The sequence below is a fragment of the Thamnophis sirtalis genome, unplaced genomic scaffold, assembly GCF_051295495.1.
Source record: "Thamnophis sirtalis isolate CommonGarterSnake01/CBP01778 unplaced genomic scaffold, rThaSir2_p1.2 scaffold_11, whole genome shotgun sequence".
NCBI classification, from domain to species: Eukaryota; Metazoa; Chordata; class Lepidosauria; order Squamata; family Natricidae; genus Thamnophis; species Thamnophis sirtalis.
The window spans coordinates 56179867-56202435 of NW_028261391.1; the positions used below are offsets into that span (position 1 = coordinate 56179867).

General features: G+C 33.7%; 1 protein-coding gene across 3 annotated transcripts in view; it reads left to right on the top strand.

Annotated features, from left to right (window-relative positions):
* Positions 1 to 22569, top strand: part of NHLRC2 (NHL repeat containing 2) — a 36517-nt gene that overhangs the window by 4653 nt on the left and 9295 nt on the right. For 2 of the 3 annotated variants that reach the window (XM_087725849.1, XM_014062548.2), the window contains exons 2-8: positions 2193 to 2345; positions 6707 to 7162; positions 7922 to 8043; positions 10108 to 10237; positions 17499 to 17592; positions 18346 to 18577; positions 20212 to 20334. In XM_087725849.1, coding sequence (XP_087581975.1) covers positions 2193 to 2345; positions 6707 to 7162; positions 7922 to 8043; positions 10108 to 10237; positions 17499 to 17592; positions 18346 to 18577; positions 20212 to 20334 — 1310 coding nt within the window. The remainder of the gene's footprint in view (positions 1 to 2192; positions 2346 to 6706; positions 7163 to 7921; positions 8044 to 10107; positions 10238 to 17498; positions 17593 to 18345; positions 18578 to 20211; positions 20335 to 22569) is intronic. The other variant, XM_087725848.1, reaches the window with a different exon arrangement.

Consider the following 22569-nt stretch of genomic DNA (forward strand, 5'->3'; position numbering starts at 1 on the left):
TAGGGAAAGGAGAGATTGCTTACTGAAATCACTTTGAGCACCCCGCTCCCCCGCATAGCAGAGATTGGAAAGAAAGAAATTTCAATAGAATAATCTTTTCTCTTATAGCAAAATCAATGTAGTCACATCTTCACTCTGAGAGCCACAGGTGTCTTATGCAAACAGATTATAGTATTCCTTTGAAATCTCTTTAATCTCACTCTGTAAGAAGAGGGCTAAAACAAAGCAAATTTCTGTATTAAAAAAAAATCTCCTTTGCCTGATCCATCTTCCTCCTCTCACCCATAATGAAGAGGTTAGAGATGAAGAAATGTCAAGAGAGTACAAGTATTCCTCGTTATGCTTATTTATTGAATAACTGAAATCACAATGTACTGAATGTCTAGTCTTATCACCAGTCCTCAAAGTTCCAGCTGTGGCAGCAGTTGGAACTCCCTGCAGTCATGTGAACAAAATTTGGGTGTTGGCAAGCAGCTTACACATTTGGTTGCAGCAACCCACTGTCATGTGACTGCTGACCTTATCTTCTGGTTTCCCACAAGCAAAATCAGTGGGTAAGCCAGCAGGGAAGGAGACAAATCCCTTGGATAAATCTCCCCATCCCCAAGCCATTCTTTGCTGGTTTATACCCACTATTACCCTCTTTCTCTGGCCTCCCTGCGCTTACATGTATGCTCAACTTCCACACCTTGTTTCTCTAATCTCTACTTTGCACTTATACTTTAATAAACTTCACACCCTCTTTCCCAGCCTTCCTGAGCTCTCCTCCCCAACTTGTACATAGCCTGCACTATGTTTCCCCTCTCCTGCCCCATGTGGCACCCTCATGCTTCTTCTCTGGAACATTCTTCACTTCTCGCTTAATATCCCACATGTTTTGGTATTATAATGAGAACCACAACTGCCTAGATTGCCATCGCTAAGCAATGTGGTGCAGTGGTTAGAATGTAATACTACAGGCTACTTGTGCTGACTGCCAGCTGCCAGCAGTTTGGCAGTTTAAATCTCACCAGGTTCAAGGTTGGCTCAGCCTTCCATCCTTTCGAGGTGGGTAAAATGATAACTCAGATTGTTGGAGGCAATATGATGACTGTGTAAACCACTTAGAGAGGGCTGAAGCGGTTTATAAGTCTAAATGCTATTGCTATTGTTGATCTGATCACTTAGCAAAAACAATCACAATGGCTGTCATAAATTAAGAATTACCTGTAAGATGTTTGATTTTCTGTATATCAATAGTAGTGTAATTGTCCCAGCAGCAGGAAAGGGTCAGGCAAAGTAGAGATTGCCTACAGAAATTGCTTATTTTTTTTCTCCCCACCCCAACACAGATGGAAAGATTGGAGTGAAAGGAGATTTCAAGAGAGTAAGCTGTTTGCTCCTTTATATAGTCAGAGCAAAGCAATAGTTTCAGCAACGAGAATTAACAATTTGCATAAAAATTCTACTCACAGACTGTCCTTGCATCTACCTTATTGATTTAACCTTTACCTATGCTTTAAATTTTTCAGGTATCTTTCTCTGAATAATGCATCAACTCCATCAAGCCACCACTTTTTAAATCTCCCCCTTCATCTCAATCATTCACTCTTCTCTGGTACACTGTTTTATATTTCACTCTTCATACTTTTTCCCTAAACGTTGAAATCATTTTATTGTATTTCTTTTGTACTGGAGGTTATACTGCATAAATCTTATTGCATGTATTTTTTTTAAAAAAATGTTTTTGAAAACGCTTGAGACTTCTTTTGTTGTTTCAACAAAGGTACTAATGATAGTTCTGTGCCTAATCTCATTATATTGAATTACATTTGATGAAGCAGATAGGAAAACAAAACATTGATATTGTTGTAACATATGTCATCTGTGCTATGCTTTATAATTAGAAACTTTGTAATTATAAAATTTGTAAATGGATTCTTGTTTATCTTCAAATAATTATATTATTTTAACATTAGCTTGAATAGTTTTATTTTATCCTTTGTTATCTATTAAATAGACAGACGGATAAAAAGTATATTTTTAGATTAACTGAGCTGTGAAGAATTACAGATTTTGAATATTCTGATTTTTTTGTGTTAGAAATTCATGAATGTTTTGTAAAAAAAATACGATTGCAAGTTGTTATTTCACAATACCCTTGGTTTTTTTAATGTCTTAAAATAATGTACTAATTAGAGCATTGATTTCAGATTTACAGTGGCTGAACACTGAAGGTTCACTTTCTTTATATGAACATCTTTGTGGAAAAATAGTGGTACTAGATTTCTTCACCTACTGCTGCATCAATTGCATCCACATTTTGCCTGATCTTCATGATTTAGAGGAGAAATACTCTGATAAAGGTATTAAACCCGTCAATACTTTTTTCAAAAATAGGTAACAGACTTCAAGAGGGCTTGGACTTTGACTGCTTGTGGGAACATAAAAACTCTGGGCTGATTCCCTTCTTGACTTTGCCATTAGGCTCTACATCTCCTTTTACTATATTCTTCACATTCATGAACTAAAGCCAGCTTGATGCCTCAGCCTTACCTTCCTGCATGTACCAACAATCAGCCAGTGAAAATTTGGTGCTCCTTTCTTTCTAAACCCTTTAACAATGAAGATGAAAACTATATATAATAATTGTATTCTTGGTTGCAAAAAAAATGCTCCCATCCTTTCAAAGATGAAAATGTAGGCAGTACATGGATATTTCATTGGGTGGTGTATGCCTTTTCCAAAAATCTATTATGTAGTAGTTTCTGATTGCAGAAAGTCTGAAAAATATCTCAGAGTACAAGCACAAATTGCTATGCCCTGAAGTATACATTTTACAAAATGCTACATTATTCCTTCAAATATAGTTGTTTCAAATCCAATTTTATAGATGTTGTTTAAATACAGAGAATTGTTTCATGACATTGTCAATGGTAGTGCATATCTTTTAACTATTATCCCATACCTAAAAGTTGTAGGTCTATATTGATACATGCATCCGATCTGCATGAATTAATGCCAACTAACATATTTGTCTAATGCTTTTCTCTCTTATCCTTGCTAGGGCTATTTCTGCATTCATAATGGTATTCACAAGGTTATTTTAAACCCTAATGCACATTCTTATCACATTGACAGTCTGGAAATGACCTGTTCGACTGCTGTATGAGGAAATGCTTCTTGACAGAAATACTTTGGGATAGAGCCAGTTCTTTTTCAATGCAGTTTTAAATCTAGCCTGATCCTAGAATTTTACTGTGCTATTTTTTATTCTTTTTGCTCTGCTGTCAATGAAATTGTCTTAAAACATAGCTTATTTTTCTTTTAAACAGAAAGCATATTCTAATCAAATTGATTTGCCTGAATAAAAATTGCTAGTGTCTGGATTATTGCTTTGACTTATACAAATCAGAACACACAGCAGGTTATGTTTTATGATTTTTCATTCATTCTCTTTTTGACTACTGCTCCACTATGCATTCAAACAACGATGAAGTTTTGCTTATCGTTCAGCTGAAATTACGAGCAGGAGACATAGGGGTAGAACTAGCTGTTCCCATGTCATTAGCAAAGTTATATTTGTATAGTAGCAGTTTAAACATGAATGTATTGCATATTCATTAATAATTTATGTACTATATTTTCTGTTGTATTTTTATTTATAGAGGATGAAATTTAGTGTTTTATGATATTTCATTATCATTTCAGTTCAGATTTAATAGATATATTTGGTGTCATTGTTATTATGTTATGGTGGCGCAGTGGTTACAATGCAATGTTACAGGCTAACTGTGCTGACTGCCATCAGTTTGATTCTGACCGGCTCAAGTTTGAATCAGTCTTCAAAGGTTGGCAAAGTGAGGACTCAGATTGTTTGGGTCAATGTGCTAACTTTGTAAACTGCTTAGAAAGGGCTGTATAGCACTGTGAAGCATTATTTAAATGTAATTGCTATTGCATTATTCCTTCATTTCAATGCATATGTGCTCATAACCAAAAAGCGCTCACTTTTGGCTATTTAGTGAAAGGAAACATAATAACAACTCACTTGTGCAGCAAGACTAATTTCTACTTATACAGTACAAATGGTAGCAGCTCTAGAAGTCCAGTCTGCATTAATTCTGTTGCTTATCTTCAATTCTTAAAATAGGAAGAGGAAGGAAGAATAATTTATAAACTCTTGCATACTTCTGCAGAGTGCAGCATTATCCTTATTCCTATTAAATCCTTGTAGCACTTTTTGAACTTGTATTGTAAACTTAAATTAAAAGATAGTGCATGAAATGTTTTATTATTTATTGCAGTACCCCTGATATTCTCTTTTATCAGGTCATTTTTATAGCAAAAAAAAATACAATTGAATTCTAACCTAATAAACTTTTAAAAGCATTTGTTCTACTTGGTAATAAATTAAATTAAATACAATATAAAAGTCACTTAAGCATGTGGGAAAGGATACTGAAATCAGATCTATCATTTCCTCAGTTCTTTTGATCTAGGATTCTGTCTCTTAACAGAGCACAAAGTTATTTACAATGATATTGTGTCAACTCTGCATAATATAAAGTTGAACAAGATTTCTGGAACTTCTTTTTCTCAGAAGAGCATTACAAAAGTTTCTCTCTTTATCTGTCTCATCCTGTCTTGAAAAGTGGGCTGTGAGAATAACCTTGAGAGACAGGACAAAGAACCTCACGCATCCCTCTGAACTGTCCAATTTTGTTATCCAGTCTTTTGGTTTGTAAAGTTTCATTTTAAAAAGTATTGTAGGGGATCATTTTGAAGTTGATTGTATAAGCTGTCCAATATGTTATGCACCATAAAGATTTGTTATAATATTGCAGTGTTAAACAAGACTCCAAGTTTTATTTGTTGCTTTGTCTTGATTGAGGCTGGTCCCTTTCTTAGCTTAAATCTTTAGGCTGAGGCTGTAGCTTTGGGCTTCTACATTTTAATGCTTTATTATGAATTTTAGAAATCTGTTTGGACAATCCTTGATCTCTTCTGTGTTACCCCAGAATATATCCTAGGAAGGGGCAATCTGAATCCAAGTGCTGTTACATGTTTAAAGAAAAATCAGGAGAATATACTTTTTTTATTTGATGTACATTCAGGTTTTCCTTCAAAATTACTCTAAGCAGCTAGCAATAACAAAAATAAAGATTAAAAAACAGAATTATAATTAAACAGATTTAAAACAATGATAGGATCCAAATCTTGGGTAATTTGTCTAGCCGTGTATCAATTTGTCCTTTTGTTTCCATTGCAAAAGACTGTCTCTAGATTTCTTTCAGTACTGTTTTTGTGATGAAGGAAAAAGTGATAGCTCAGTAGTAGACAAGAGCTTTGAGATGCAGGGTGGGGAAAGATGGCAGCTAAACATTACGGTCACAGCCCTATTCCTTGGTATGTGTACAACATAACATATACAACAATTGTTTTAGATGCAAAAAGGCCATGATTAATTCCTGATTGAGTAGAAAAAAACTTGTGTATGAAACTTAAAAGTTTTCATTGCCGTCAAAATAGACAGCATTGCGCTAGATAAAATGGTGGTGTACGTCAATTTAACTCAATATAAAGAATCTTATTATAAACTACTGGATGCCTTTCTTGACAGCTCATTTGAAAAAAATTAAAATAGCCCTAACCTCTCCCAATAGGGTGGGTCAGTGGGTAAGACACTGAGCTTGTCGATAAGAAAGATTGGCAGTTCGGCGGTTTGAATCCATAGTGCCGCAAAACGGAGTGAGCTCCCGTTACTTGTCCCAGCTTCTGCCAACCTACAGTTCGAAGGCAGGTAAAAATGCAAGTAAAAAATAGGGACCACCTTGGTGGGAAGGTAATAGCGTTCCGTGCGCCTTTGGCATTTAGTCATGCTGGCCACATGACCAAGGAGGCATCTTCAGAGAGCGTTGGCTCTTTGGCTTTGAAACGGAGATGAGCACCACCCCTTAGAGTCGGGAATGACTAGCACATATGTGCAAGGAGAAACTTTATCTTTACCCTCTCCCAAATATTCTAAAGCGTTCTAAAGAATATTTTTATGTACTTCTAAATGATATTAACAAAAAGACACATAGGAAAAAATTGGCAGTTTTGCCTCTCCATTTACAAATGTAGGTTGACCCCATAAAATTTACAATTTAATAATAAGTCTGATAAAGTTACAGTCCCCATCCTCACATGAGCAAATGCACTTAGGTAGAGGGATTTCACTGTACCTGTATTATAGAAATGCAGATGGAAATATGTTGAGTCTAACTTTAAATTCTATTATGTTTGAAAAGCCTATTAACTTCCATCTGGAATTACATGCCCCTTATTCTTTGAATAATTAATTGCTGATTTTGATCATAACATATTAAGAATACTGTAATAGAGATAACCCATATGAAGTCAGCTTATGCTGTCTGCTTCCAGGGTGAGGAAAAGTGATCTATTTGAATTAGAGAGTTAAGCCAACAGGGAAGAACTGCATTTTGATCCAATAAGAGCAATAAGCCTCTAACATATTTTATAACACTGGTAGTACAGACCTATCTATTTTTACAATGAATTTTTACATGTTCGCTCTTGCTGAGAACCACATCCATAGTATAACTGTCTAGCTTATCCTATACAACAGAACAGCATTCTAACTAGGTTTATTGAATATATATTATATTTAAATGTTTCATTGATCCTGTTAACCCCATTGTTTCTTTCTTAACTATGCTTTCAGATGGTGTCCTTGTTATAGGTGTTCACTCAGCAAAATTTCCAAACGAAAAAGTTTTGGATAACATCAAAAGTGCTGTTCTTAGATACAACATCACTCATCCTGTAGTAAATGATGTTAATGCAACTCTCTGGCATGAGCTAGAAGTATCCTGCTGGCCAACCTTGGTAATTGTTGGACCTCGTGGCAATATCTTGTTCAGTCTGATTGGCGAAGGGCACAAGGACAAACTATTTCTATTTACATCTACAGCCTTAAAATACTACAAGGAACAAAGGCAAATTAATAGTAATAGAATAAGAACACAGTTATATAGAGACTCTTTGTCATCTTCACCTTTGCTGTTCCCTGGGAAAATTGCAGTAGATAGTTCTGAAAACATCTTGGTAATAGCAGATACTGGGCATCATAGGATTTTGGTTGTGAAAAAAAATGGTCATATTCTGCACATCATTGGAGGTAAGGGTCATCTAAATATATTTAAAGGTCTTATATTTTATTGGTTTGTTTTGTTGATTAAATTGAAATAAAATAATTATTTTAAAACCTTGTATTTTACCTTGACAACCCCCATGCCAAATTCTGAATTCTGCCTGTCTTCTACAAATCTTTAATATTGCATAGAAAACTATATTAAAATTAGTTTCCATGTCTACAAAATGCTTCTTTGAGAGTATATGGAGCTGCAAATAAATAATTATCTAATTCTCAGTTATAATAATTATACAAAATTTAATGTTATGAAAATTATACATTTTTCTGAAACTGGTTCACTACAAATAACATAAGCAGTAGACTATGAGAAATTCAATTACTGATTGCTTATTGTAGCACATATCTGACTGCATGTTTTCTTGGCATTACATTCCATTTTGCATTGTATTATACAATTCCTTGTGTTTGAAAGCTGAAACTTTAAAGGTAGTTATTGTAAATGCAATAAATATGTGTTTTTGTTAATGTTTAAAGATTAATGGATTATATTACAAGGCATTCTATAAGTTTAAAAATTCTTTTTGAAAAAGAAAATCTCTACACTTTTCTGTGGAAAAATATTAAATATATCGACTAATATTGATTTGATTCGATTAGACCCATAGCTGTTTTGCTCTTCTAATTAATGTAAAATAAAATTCTTTCCCTAAATCTGACATGACTATATCCATTGTTGACCTCTAGCAAAAGTTATACTCTTGTTTTATGTTATTTTTGTTCAAGGACCAAACAGAGGAAGAAATGATGGAAATTTTTCAGAAGCATCATTCAATTCCCCACAAGGAGTTGCCATAAAGAACAGTATTATTTATGTAGCAGATACAGAAAACCATCTAATTAGAAAGGTAAATTGATTGATTACATTCTATCTTGTCAGTACCAATATAGCAACAACATAGACAATCTGTCCCTAACCTGGTCCTTATATTGAATTTTTTTATGGATAGAAAACTATGCTGACACAATTATTCAAGGGCTATGCAATGTGATCAGCAGTAGTATTCCTAAATATATTTTTATTCCAAGTACATAGAAAAAAGTATTGTTTTTCTTTATGTATAAACTTTTAAAGCAATTTACCAAATGCACATAATTTTCATTCAGCAACTGCAGTTGGGATCAACCACTTTGTCATTACATGAAAAATCACATGACTGCAACTGGGCTTATGATTTTACTTCAATTTTCCTTTGCTTTATGGCATCAGAGGCATATGGCTCCAAACAATGGGTCGAGTCCCAATGGTGAAGAATATTCACATACAAAGAAGCTGAGAAAAAAGGCAAACCTAACAGTCTTTTTTTTCACCACTCTCCTACCCTTTGGAACACACTCCCAATGCTAAGATAATTAGCAAGAAGGAAATTAATGTGTGCGTTTACATTCAGTGGAGAGGAAAAATTATTAGTGAGTAAGCACCCGCTGCACACGTGTGGCTCTGAGCTGCTTAGAAGCCAAAAAGCCTTCATTGTGAAATTGATTACATTCTTGTCAGTGGCAGGCAGCAGGAGGGTTCTAATCAACTAATTAGGGTCACAGATCTGCGTTTGCTAACCTGCAATTAGCACCTTTCAGGAAAGAGCTGCACTGCAGAGAAAAGCAACTCAGGAAGAAGGAGCATGATCAGGCCATCTCTTCACTCTGCAAAGGGGTGGAATGGGGAGAGAAAACAGGTCAGGCATAGGACCACATATGTGAGCTGATTTGAATGACAAACGTGACAGAGAGATGCTGCAAAGTCTCGTTCTCATATATTTTTATTTATAAATGAAGATAATGGTCTCAAAAGTTATTTTTGTATCACTGTTATAACTGCCAACAATCACTGTCTGAGGCAGTTGCTAAACAAGGACACGGACCATTAGGAACCAGTTGTTCTCTGCATAGAACATTGTGCATATATACATTGTATCTCATTCATATTCTTTCCATTGGAAACCATTTTGTAACTTTGTAAGGTTCCATATCAAACCTTATTTTCATTGGCATCGCAAAATCTCTGTATCTGAGTGCTGATAATCATCTCCAACCAATTTAGATTCTGCATATATGAAATCATCCCGAATTGTCATGTAGTGTTAGTAAGAAGTTCCAAATTTTCCATGTTAGTATTTGTTATTGAGTTGGAACATCTGAAATGATTACCAAGTCTACTCACTATTCTTAGAATTAAGATTTAAAAAGCCAGATTTTCATTTATAGTGCTCTATATTTTTGTACATAAACTTTTTTTATCATTAATTTATATTGTGGATTAGCCCTGTAGATACTGATTTAAGATAACTTTTATTTCAATTAATGAACTTTATTATCTCATTTCATAGAAGTCATTTGCCTTAAATATTTGGTCTTGTAATTTGGTTCCCAAACATTTTGGTTTCAGGACCTCTTGAAAATAATTGAGGATATCAATCATTCTTAGAAATGATTGAGGATATCAAAGAGTTTTGGTTTAGATTTCTGGATCAGCATATTAGAAATTAAAACTTATAACATTTAAGTATTTGTATCTTTGACTTGTAGACTCCCTGAAAAGTTCTCAGGGTCCCCAGACCACACTTTCAAAACCAAAGTTTTATTGAAGAAAACCATTGTAATTCCTAGTAGACAGATATAAATTCTTTACTAAACTATAAAGAAGGGCACAAATTAATTCTTCCTACTTGCACAAGTATAGTATATTCAAAATAAATATTGCAGTATTAAAGATAGTTTGCTAAAATGGTTAACAGTATAAAAAGATATGCTGTTTTAAAAGTTTACTGGAAAAATAAATTAATGTGAATTTGTGCTCTTTGAGTTTGTTTGTTTTTAATTAGTAATAAACTCAGAAAATGCCAGGAATTCCACAGATCAACCCTGAGTTACACATATTTTCTTTTATTAAATAAATCAATAATTGATTCTAGATTGACCTGCGGTTGGAGTTAGTGAGCACTGTTGCAGGAGTTGGAATACAAGGCACTGATAAGGAAGGAGGAGCCAAAGGAGATGAGCAACCTATTAGTTCTCCATGGGATATAACCTTGGGAAGCTTAGGTATTTTTTATGATCTTTATATTTTATATTTATGTTGCTTTTTTCAAAGATTTTAGTCTTTTTAATTGCCCATTATCTAATTTTTTTCTTGTACTTACAGCATCCCTTCCCTTATATCATGAGCACAGAGGATTATGAATCATCAGCTTTTACAATAATTTCTATGTTGAAAAGGTTTTTACTCATGTGTTCAGTTTTATGCTCAGATACATGACCTGTATATTAAATATATAATTGTGTATCTTGTAGCAAAATAACTTTGCAAATGAAGACAAATATACATGTCCCAGGATAATGTTGCAGGATCCAGTCTGAGTTGGTCATTGGAACCAGAAGTTTATTCTTCAAAGCTTTTGAACTCATGCTGGAAGCCTATCTTCAGGGAATCTTCAGGATATAGTATTTAAATGGTGCCTGGTTGTGTGTGGCTATTAGTTGTTGATTGGGATATTGATGGCCAGTATTAAGTTGTTGATTGTTGTTTCCTTATCCTGTTGGGGTCTTGGTTTGTATGTACCTGGTAAGATGATGGTAATAAACACTCCTGGTGACTGTCAAGAGGCCCTTTCCCAGGTTTCAATCATTTATCTGATTATTTTTCCCTGTTCAGCCAACAGTCTTAGTAGCAGTGAAATTGAATGCATGTCCTTATTCATTGCAATGTAAAACTATCAGTGGGTTCAGGTCTTGTCGTCTAATCGCTTGTTTGTATTCTTGTGATCTGGTAGTTACTACCTTCCGTTTGTGCTACATAGTGACAGGGGCAGTCCATTCAGGGAATCTGGTAATTTACATTAGAAGTTTTTCCTATCTCCAAATGATCTTTCTATCACACAGATTTTAAAGCCAACAATGAACATCCCAATCAACAACTCACAGCCAAACACTATCAGGCACCACATAAATACTATGCTAGCAATGGGCTTAAGTATAAATCTGAAAGCTTGGAAGAACAAACATTTGGTCCCAATGACCAATTCAGATTGCACTATAAAATAATTTTGCTTCATTTATTATAAAGTTAAAAATGTTGAATATTTTTCATGTTTTAATACTAAATACAGTTTATTCAGGATCATTCTTGTTTAAGACTACTGTTCTAAAATGGTTTGCTACTCATTTTATTCATGTATATTAATGCAAAATATTTAGTTCTCAGATATGTAAGTAAAAGGGGAAAGGTTACAGACCCATTTTATTTAATGGAGCTTAATCGTAAAGAGTAAAATGCTCTTTTCAATAGCAAATACGTAAAACCTGAATAGCAAAATTAGATTCAATCAAATGTATATTTACATTGCTTTTTTCAGTAAGATTAAACAAAATGGTAGTACAAAATATAAATTACATGGTCATAGGGACAAAAGTCTGGCTCTAATTATATTACATGACAACATGTGTATATTCATTTAAGACATCAAGACAAGCAATTTTTTTTAGGAACATGCATTCATTTTGTAACAACAAAGACAATTTCAACATGTATAGTTTAATCTTTTTCTGAATTTAATAGGAATACTTATATTTTAACTTTTAAAATAATAAATTTTCCGACTAGTGCTTCTGAATAGCATTGGCATCTTACTACTTTATTACTGACCATGTGCTTTTCAACATGTTCATGCAGAGGATGTTCTTTCCATTCTCATCTATTTTTATTCAGTGCTATTGAAATCAAGCAGTGCTAAACGCATTTTTGGTTGAAGTGTGAAGTGTTCTTGATAGCTGCATTCTTTCTGAAAGACACAGATCTAAGACCTTGGTGTTATCATCTATAAGTGTAGCTATGATTCAGGCTTTTGTTTGCATAGTGAGCAAAAGTAACTATAATGCCACATAAAATAAGGATTTTAATTAAACAATTTTTAAATATGCATATATGAGAAAAAGTCCTGGTGAAGGACAAGTGTATATAATACTAAACAACACATGACAGTATTTAAGTATTTTGTAAAAAAAAATGACAACCATTTTAATGTACATTTGGCCTATTTAAAAGATAGTTTGTGATTGAAAACATTACTCTTCACATTAATGGACTTTAATGCATAACTCGCCTGATTCTGCAACTCAATTCAATTCAATTTTTTTCTTATTCTCCAAAAATAAATAGATATTATTGCAGAATTATTGTAGATTGCTTATAACAATGGTTTATTGGCAAGAGTTTCTGATTTTTATTTAAAAATAGAATCAAATGTTCCATAGCAGAAACTATCAGATACCATTAGGAGTTTAATATATCTTGGGTCAATGTTTGTCAACTCTATAAATTGATATTATTTAAAGAAGAAAGATTTCTAGCAACCAACATTGGCCAATAGACCAATATATATTCCACATTTTTTTCTGTTCAGTAGTATTCAGTTCTTTCTGTCTGTTCTTGGCAAAGCTTTCAGAAGTTGTTTGCCATTGCCTTCTTCTTAGGACTGAGAAAAAAATGACTGGCCCAAGTCATACAACTGATTTTGTGCCTAAACTCATAGTCTCCCGGATTCTAACCAATGCCTTAACCACTACACTAAACTGGCTTTTAGTCTGAAGATAATATGCTAATATTATTGCAGATAGTAGTGGTTTTAGAAGGGCCATTGACCCATTTCTGTAATGAAAACTCATTACAGGTTAGCTATAGAAATACATTTTGTGTATCATAAAGGTTTTTTTTAAAAAGTACAGCAGGATCCTGCTTCCTTATCTCAGATTATGCAGTAATATTTATGAAAGGGACATACTCACATTACCAGTTTCTTTGAATATCCAGAGGAATTCAGTAGCAATATTTCTTTTTTCTTCTCCAACAGTACCATTTAATTCTATTTGCATTTGAACTTTTCTAAACAAAGACTGTGGCATAGCTACTAAAGGTAATCCTCAGGTTATGATGGCAGTTGGGAGTCTAATTTCTATTGCTAAGTGATGCATTTGTAAAGTGTGACATTGCATGAGCTCATTAAGTAGCGAATGCAATCCCAACAATCCTATTTGCTGTTGTAACTTCAGGACCGCACGGTTGTTAATTGAGGACTTCACATGATCTTTCAATTGGCTTCTGAATGCAATTCAAGATAATATATATCATATTTAAAGCCCTACATGGCTTTAAATATGATATGGGTTACTTACAGGATTGTCTTTTCCCTATGGTGTTGCCTTTCCCACAAATTCTGACAGGCAAGGTGTATTCCAGATATTTCCAGGAGGAAAGATTTTTCAGTGGTAGTTCTTATTAACTGTTTTCTTCTTGCCACAAAGTTGGCCCTATTCTTTCTGAAAGGTTTCAGAAAGCCTGTCAGGATCTGGTTCTTTCTTTGGGCTTTGGATTACGAGATGTGATGTTTTGGACGGTCGATTGGATGATAATGGCATTTCTGTTTGAATCACAATTTTATTATTTCATTATTGATTATTTCATGTATTTTTGTTTTGTTTTTAAGGAATGACAAATGACGTTAATGACAAAAATTCACCAGATAACTTGGAAATTCCCAATATTTGTATCATAGGGAGCTTTTGTTATAATTTTTAGTTATAAGACCAAGTACCAGTTCGTAATAGTGTCCACCAGAATGCGCTCTACTTTTATACTGTTCACTTATTATATCTATTAAATGTATTACAATATTTTCCCAGAAAAGAAATTATTATTTTTCAGGAAATGATGAATCCCTTGGGAAGCACTGAGGTTACAAAGGTTTTTCAGAGCTATTAATTGTACAGTGTAAATAAATTCCAAAACGAAATTTAGAAGCTCATATGTGTGTGTTATATAATTAATACATATTTTCCTCTATAATAATTTAGAACAAGGGAAACCCATCAGCTCTTAAAAGATTCAAATCACGCACACAATGGTATTGCGTCAATACAGTATCATTTTCCATCCATACCCCTAATCTTTTTGCTTTTATTGGACAACACAGCCTTTGGAAATTAAGGCTACTTCCACAAAAGAAATTAAAATGATTTCTTCCTTTTCCTTTGCCTGAACTCATCACATGGGAAAAGCAAGTAGGAAATTGTATTTCTACGAAATATCTTTCTGCTTAGAAATATACTTCAGGCTGATTTTAAAATCACAAACTTGGCCACCTTAACAGAGTATGCGATTTCTGATCAAAGTTGTTTTTTGTCTTTTTGGAATTCTTAAATTGATAAGATATAATCAAATATTTAAGTTGCTGAAATGTACTGCAGGACCGCAAATATTTCTGAATCAAAACAAAGAGCTAGATTTATAGAAATCCTCAAGATAGCAACTATGCTCAGTAATTATTTGTTTAATGATATTCAAAGTTACAGCAGCACTGAAAAAGATGATCTGGTCTTCACAATAACTATCACAGTATCTCTGGAATCACATAATCATATTTCAATCATTTGGCAAACAGGAAGTATTTATGATGGTTGCAGGGTCCTAGGGTCACATGATTGCCATTTGCGACCTTCCAAAAGGCAATGCTAGAAGCCAGGTTCATTTAACAACTATGTGATTCAATTAATAATCATGTTTATGATTATAAGAGCCAAGGTGGAGCAGTGGTTAAATGCAGCACTGCAGGCTACTGCTAGATCAGCAGGTCAGCGGTTCAAATCTCACCGGCTCAGGGTTGACTCAGCCTTCCATCCTTCCGAGGTGGGTAAAATGAGGACCCAGATTGTTGGGGGCAATATGCTGACTTTCTGTAAACCGCTTAGAGAGGCCTGAAAGGCCTATGAAGCGGTATATAAGTCTACTGCTATTGCTATTGCTATATTTATTCACTTAATGACTGGATAAAAGGTAAAATCAGGAATGACACAATTAACAATCGTATTGTTTAACTATGGAAGTTATGGTCCCAATTGTTGCCATAAATTGAGAACTATTTGTACTAGTTAATAGCAGAATGGTATTGAACACCTTTATAAAATTCTTAGAGGGAAGGGCCTTCACAAACATCTTGAGTTCTGAAATACAGGAGAAACAGCAGAGAAAGACTGTTGATCTTTAGTTCTCATTTCAAGTGTGAGAAGTCTAAACAGGCCTTCTCATGACCTTCCTACTGGATTGAGCTAATGCAAGAAAGTATATGATATAATTTAATGATACACAATATAGGCCTTTGTAATACATCACTAGCTTTTTGATTTGGGTAACCTTTGCAATGACAGTACTGACATTAGGCTACTAGATTAAATCATTTTTTGTTAATTTTTAAAATTCTTTTCTATCTCCTTATGCTAACTCTTATATTATTATTTTTAAAATATTTTTTTTAATCTTCAATAGAATTCACAGTCTGGGGCTGGTAAAAACTTAACAGTTCAAGTCCTAACCAAATCTAAGAGCTATTAAGGTCGCGTTCCTCAACCTTTTGGATCAGTTCGATGGTGAGAGGTTTTTCTGCGAACTGGAATAAATGTGGTTTCTTGTACTGCCTGCATCCCGCAGATGGGACATCAGTTGTTTGCAGTAACTGCTTTCTGAAGTGCCACGGACTAGTGCCAGTCCACAGACCGAGGGTAGGGGATTCCTATATTAAGGTAGCATCTGAGTATATATATGCAGTTCTGAGTAGAGTTTCTGCAAAGCCATGATATTTAGGTGTCATAAGTTCAAAACATCCATGTATCTGGGCAGTCCTTTGGTTATTGCTCCAAGGACTCCTAATATTCTTGGTACAACCATTAATTTATTTCTCCCTACTTGCTCAACTTCAATTTGCAAATCAGAATACTTTGATAATTTTTTTCTAGCTGTTTCTCTTCAATTCATGCATCACTTGGAATTGCAATATCAATGAACCAGACTTTTTTTTCTTTTCCACAATAGTTATGTCAGAGGTATTGTGGACCAGATATCTATTTGGATCCAAATGTCCCACAGGATCTTGACTTGTTCATTTTCAAGAACTTTGTCAATTTGGTGTTTCCAGGAATTTTTGCTGCATTTGAACAAAAACTTCTGATAAAGCTTCCAATGTATAATTTTGGCAGCTCAGTCATGATGTTATAGATAATCAGTCTGAGATTTTGCTACAGCCACTGATAAAGTGATCTACTATTTCATCTTTCTCATTGCATAAGCAACATTTGCTGTTGTTGCTGACATGTTGAATTTTTGCTTTTGCTTCTTTTGATCTCTTTTTGATCTGCAAAGCATATTCTTGGGCAACCAAAATGAAGCCTTCAGTTTCTTTCTTCATCACTCCTGATCTCAACCAGCTCCATCTTAGCTTTGTATCTACCCTTTCTTCAATGTCGTTCAGGTATTGACTACATAAGCTTCTTTTTCCAATTAAAAACCTGGTGCTCAATTGTTTCCTTTTGATATTCTGCTTTCAATCTTGTTTTCAAGAGGTTTCCCTTGTTCATCTCCTTCAGCAGAGGTTCTTTTGCTTTTTTTAATGTAGTCAATTAAACCGTGTTTTTCATCTTCCACAGTTTGTTTCACCTGTAAGAGACTTCTGCCACCTGAGATCTTGGCAAGTGCAATAGATCAACATCAGTTTTTAGGTGCAGAGCATGGTGCATTGTCATTAGTTTTGTCTTTCGATCCAAGATATCAAGTTCTAGCTGAGTCAAATTTATTTGCCACTCATCACAGGATTCAAAGTGACTCTTCTGAGATTACCACAAAATTCTGAATCAAACAAGTAGAAGTTATCAAAAATATTTTTATTCTTGTAGTACAGTCTTTGCTGAATTAGACCCTTAGAACAACAAAAATTATAATTATATACTACTGTAAACTGCTACAGTGTTAAGCAATCCAGTGATACAAATTATTTCAAATCATCGTAAGAATTAATATTAGTCCTTTGCTACCTTTCATATCAGTTGTAATTGTTAACAAACTTCAGTCCCAAACTACTCACCATTGATGTATCATTAGTTGCACAATGATTACAAACATTTCTCATTTTAGGAAATGGTAAATGTTTTATGGCATTTCTTGCTCTGGAAATTGTTTTTTGAATATACTTAGAAGTTTTATAACTAGAAGTTTTATGACTAGTTTTATAAGCACCTGGTAAGTATTTAAAGCCTAGATTAATTTAGATTGAAAAGTGCAGGCACAATTGCTGGTGGGGATAAATTTTGTACAGTATTATAAAAATAGAATTATATATATATATTGAGCATTTGAATCATCCAAATTGAGAATGAAAACATGTCTACAGAGCAATTTGAAATTATTTTTATATAAGAAATGAGGCAATTTGCTACCCAAAGGTCATTTATTGTCACTTTTAATCATGTGTTATTATTGTTTCAGCAACTTATGAAGATGGTGTTCTTTGGATTGCCATGGCAGGCATACATCAAATCTGGGCACTTATGTTGGAAATTGGAAAACTTCCTAAAGGAAGGTATGTTCGAATATTAGACTGCCTTACCATCATCCTATGTTCATATTATTTGTTTACAGTATTTATTTATTAGACTTGCTTGCCACTCATCTTGCCTAGGAATAGCTGATAATAATCTGATAGTGCAACACTAATAAATATTGTTATGCATACCTTCTCAGTCTAGTTTTAGTTTATCCAACTATTCAGAAAGAAATGCAAACTATTTGGAATAATGAGAATTTGAATAGGCATGTCCTCTTTTCATTAAAGCAATGGTTGATTGATTCATTGATGATGATCAACCAACAACTTGGTTTCAACTCTTAATGACCACATAGATGGACCTTATCCTGGATGATCTACCCTGACCTGCCCCTTCAGATCTTTCAACAGTACATTTATCACTGCTGTAATCAAGTTGTCTTCTTGATTGGTTGCTAGGAAAGGGTTGCTATTATGGAGGTAAAATGAACTAAATCTATCTTGTAAGATAATTGACTTCTTGGAGAAAAATAAGTTATAAAAGAAATAACATTTAAAAATATTAGCAAGTGTTACGTACATTATAGAAATCTCCCTCTCTCTGTGTGTATTATACTCACTGACCATTGCATAAAATACATTTTGAATTATTTCATAGTTTAAAAAATTATGGAAAAGAAAGCTTATTTTTGTTCATAATGTCAAACACATTGAATGTAACAGGTTGTGTAAACTTGTTCAAGTACAGGTAGAGCCTATGTAAATCTCACACCCATCCTTTTTTTAAAGTGATTTGAAGAAAGGAACTTGTCTTCGATTTGCTGGAAGTGGAAATGAAGAAAACCGAAACAATGCATATCCCCACAAAGCAGGCTTTGCTCAGCCTTCTGGTCTCTCTGTTGCTGCTGAAGATCCATGGAGTTGCCTTTTTGTTGCAGACAGTGAGAGTAGTACTGTGCGAACAATTTCTCTAAAAGATGGCACTGTGAAACACCTTGTAGGAGGCGAGAGAGATCCAATGGTAATCTAAATCTATATTTCTCTGTGTTTCCTTTGATCCTACACAGCCAGATCAGAAAATCTCTGACCCTATGTATACAAGCTTATTTTAAATGCCAATTTATCACATTTTATTTGTTACTTACTACAATAGTTAATTGAGATCATTAAAAAAAGATTAACTTTCAGTACAATTGAATTAGTCTGCTAATAATCACCAGATTCATGCCAGCAAGCAGATATATCAGCTGTGAAACCAGAAGGTACAATGAAGATTTGTTTTCGAATTTTGTTTTAGGAAAAATAGTTGCTATATTAAATAATAAACAATCTTCTCTTATCAATGGATAACAAAAGTTGAATTTTGCCATTCATATCTTTAATCACAATATTTTAAAAATAGCCATTAATATTCTGAAATGAAGGCAAGCATAAGTGAAAAAAAAATTAATCAAAAAATGGTCTCGATGTTTTGTAATCATGAAGATGAACCAAAGGGCTAGTCTAAGTGCTTCACTAAGAATTTTTAATACATAACCGTATGTCATTGCATCACTTACTGATTCAGAAGAAAAAATGATCTCTCATTTCTTTGAGTTTAGATTAGATTTGTTTTGATTTGTTTTGGTTGCCCATCTTTAAGTGATTCTGGGCAACTCATAACAGGTAAAAACAACCCAATGCAAACCAATTAAAATGAATAACTAACCACAAAATTTTAAAAACAGAAAATCATGATAAGTGGCAAAATTCACACATCAGCAAAACACAGGTATTGGAACAGCTCCCTACTTTTATTGTTCTGCTGCATAAAAACAGATACATGAGCTCCAAGAGCTAGATTAGGAATATTCCACATTTTCAAGATCAACAAAAAAAACCTTTGAAATAGAATTCACTCTGTTTCAGTGTATATGATAATTCTTATTTTAAATATCTGAATTGATACTGTGAAATGGCAGGATAAAATTTTGAATTGAAGTGAATTGAAATACCTTTATTGTCTTTTCCGGTATACACAATGACATACATTAAAATAAAATTCCTATGAACTGCTCTCAGAAAAAAAAAATGACAGCAGCAACATCAACAAATGCCAAATTATACAGACATTGCACCACATGTGTGTCTGTGTGTTTGTGTAAATCATAGTCAATTTTTAATACATAGAGAGGGAAAAAGTCTTGAGAGTTAACAAGGTTGATACGATATGGTACAAAGCTATTACAGAATTTATTCTAGTTTGGATACCGCAAAGCCTCCTTCAAGAAGCTAACCAGGAAAACCAGTAATAGAGAGGATATGTAGAATACCTGACAATACTGCATGCCCTGGCAAGCATCACTTATATGCCATGTCCTGTATAGAGGGAAGTGAACTTCCAATAATCTTTTCTGCTCTCCTCACCATTCTCGGCATAGCCTTCTGATCTGAAACAGTAACACTTTTCATGATTAGAGCGATAACCCAATAGATATATATAGGTTAGTTCTGAGATTTATGCCAAATTATTGCTTATTGTCAAGAAAAAATGTTTTTATGAATCTACTTTGAATTCAAGTTAATGTTTTAGCAAGTCACACTGATTATTATTAACTTTAATTAAAAATTGTAATTGAATCATCAATGCAATGCCTCCCAAATATTTTTTTTAAGAATTTATTTGCTTTTGGTGATGTTGATGGATCTGGGACCAATGCAAAGCTACAGCACCCATTAGGAGTAGCTTGGGACAAGAAAAGAAGCCTCCTTTACGTTGCAGATTCCTATAATCATAAGGTGAGGTTGCATACTTCATTTTCACTAGAAAATCTAGTTTATTATTCAGTAATATCAAACCTTGTATTGAAGAATACAGCGGTATATCTCTTTGTATATTTGCATATATTTTTACAGTTTCTTTTTATATTTCATATTGCAAATGATATTTTAGTTTTGAATTTGTACCACAAAAGTACTTTAAGTACATAAAGTACCTCAAATGAATTCTAGCCATTGATGAATAACAGGTAAAAGTACTAAACATGGAGTCAAAATGATTAAAAATATTTCTTTATTTTTTTTACCCAACAAACTGAAGAATGGTTAGTGTCAGGCTCCCATGATTCAACTTACTAAAACCTAGCCAGACACACAGCACATCAGAGCTAGACAAAGCTCTTTATTGCATACTAGGATGAAATGATTATAAATAGTGATTACCTTTTGTCAGCTTCAGTTGAAGGTGGTTCTTATAGTCCAATGGTTAATGCCTATGTTTCTTTTCCGCACCTTTCCTGCAGCCTTGTGTTTTGTAGCCTTGGATCTTGGTAGTGTTGATTATTGAAATAGCCAACATTTCTGACTTGCAAAAATCTAGCCTCCTAAACCTAGCTCTATCTTAGAGGTTAAAGTCTCCATTGCTTTATGATTTAATCTCTTATTTGTGAATTTTATACTAGTCACATTTATGAATCTAATCCATAAACATTACAGCAAGTTGATGAATTTGTGTTCCTTGTTAAAATGTATATTAAATATATGGAAATGGCTGGAGATACTTAAATATGTCAAAATAAAGTTAGAAAAGAAGAGGGTAATATGTGATCTGTCAAAGGAAGTTAATGTTGATCAAAAGAAGCAGACAGATTGTGCATAAGAATGTTCTTCTGCCTACTTTATTATACAGAAGTGAGAGTTTGGTATGAGAATAAATAAATGCTAAATGCAATGGGAATGGGTTACTTAAGAAGCATTCGCAGTAAAGCAAGAAGAGATAAGATCATTAATGTATAGCTGTTGAATTAATGTGGATTGGCCACAAAAATGAAACTTCCACCAAAGGAACATGTTAAACTGATATGATGCAATCTCAAAACTGAGGGAGTTTTAGAGCTCTCTGACCTTAGTTCTTTTCTTGCAGACATTTCAGTACCCAAACTAGATAAAACCATCAACTCTAGGACTAATAATGTTACCAATTTGGGTACTGAAACATCTGCAAGAAAAAATCCAAATTCAGAGAGCTCCTAGAACCTTTCACTGTGAGCTACAAATATTCTTCTTGATTGAAAACTCAAAACCTAATATACAATATATGACAGAAAAATGATAGTCAAGCGTAAGACTGAGAAAGCTATTGTTCAGCAGAATTGATGAAATTCTTAAAAAGAGAGGATTATATCAGCCTTACCAGGTAGACCGGACAGGAAACACTACTTGAGCTAATTCTATTTTCTTGTAAGGCCACATTTACAGAATCTTATAAACCTGAAAGTCCTTTACAGTGCAAGAAACTGAACCTCTTGCCCTCCATTGTGCAGCACTCGCTCATCTGATGGTTTCCTACGTAGCATCTTTGTCCCCAGCTCCTATGGCCAATCCTACAAAACATTAAAGAATAACTGCTCAACATTTCGGTTGAGAAGTTTAAAAAACAAAATACATGATTGATTGATTTGGTGATTGATAATCTTTACTACCATCACTGCCCTAAAACGAAACAATCAGCTTCACAAAAACAAATAAAAGAACAAAGCATAGAATGCCAAGAGATAAGAAGAAAGGAAATACATTATCCCGAAAGGACAATAAAAACACCCTGAGCTCTAAACAATTTCTAAGATATCAATAAGAGTGCATATGACATTTACTGTAGTATAGTATGTTCATATAGCAGGGTATTTAAAGTAGAACCTAAATAATAAATAATAAAAAAGTAAAATACTGAAGCAATGTATGAATCAGTGCATTGATGTGGAAACTAGCATGGTTTTCAAGAACAGAAATATGCTAAAGAGGAGAACAGAACAGAATAGAATTCTTTATTGGAGAAGTGATTGGACACACAAGGAATTTGTCTTTGGTGCATATGCTTTCAGGGTACATAAAGAAAAATAAAATACATTCATCAAGAATTATAAGATACAACACGTAATGCTAGTCATGGATTATTAGTAAGCAATCAGATCATACGAGGAAACAAATAAAACAATATACATTGTAAAGATACAAGCAACATGGTTATAGTCATAA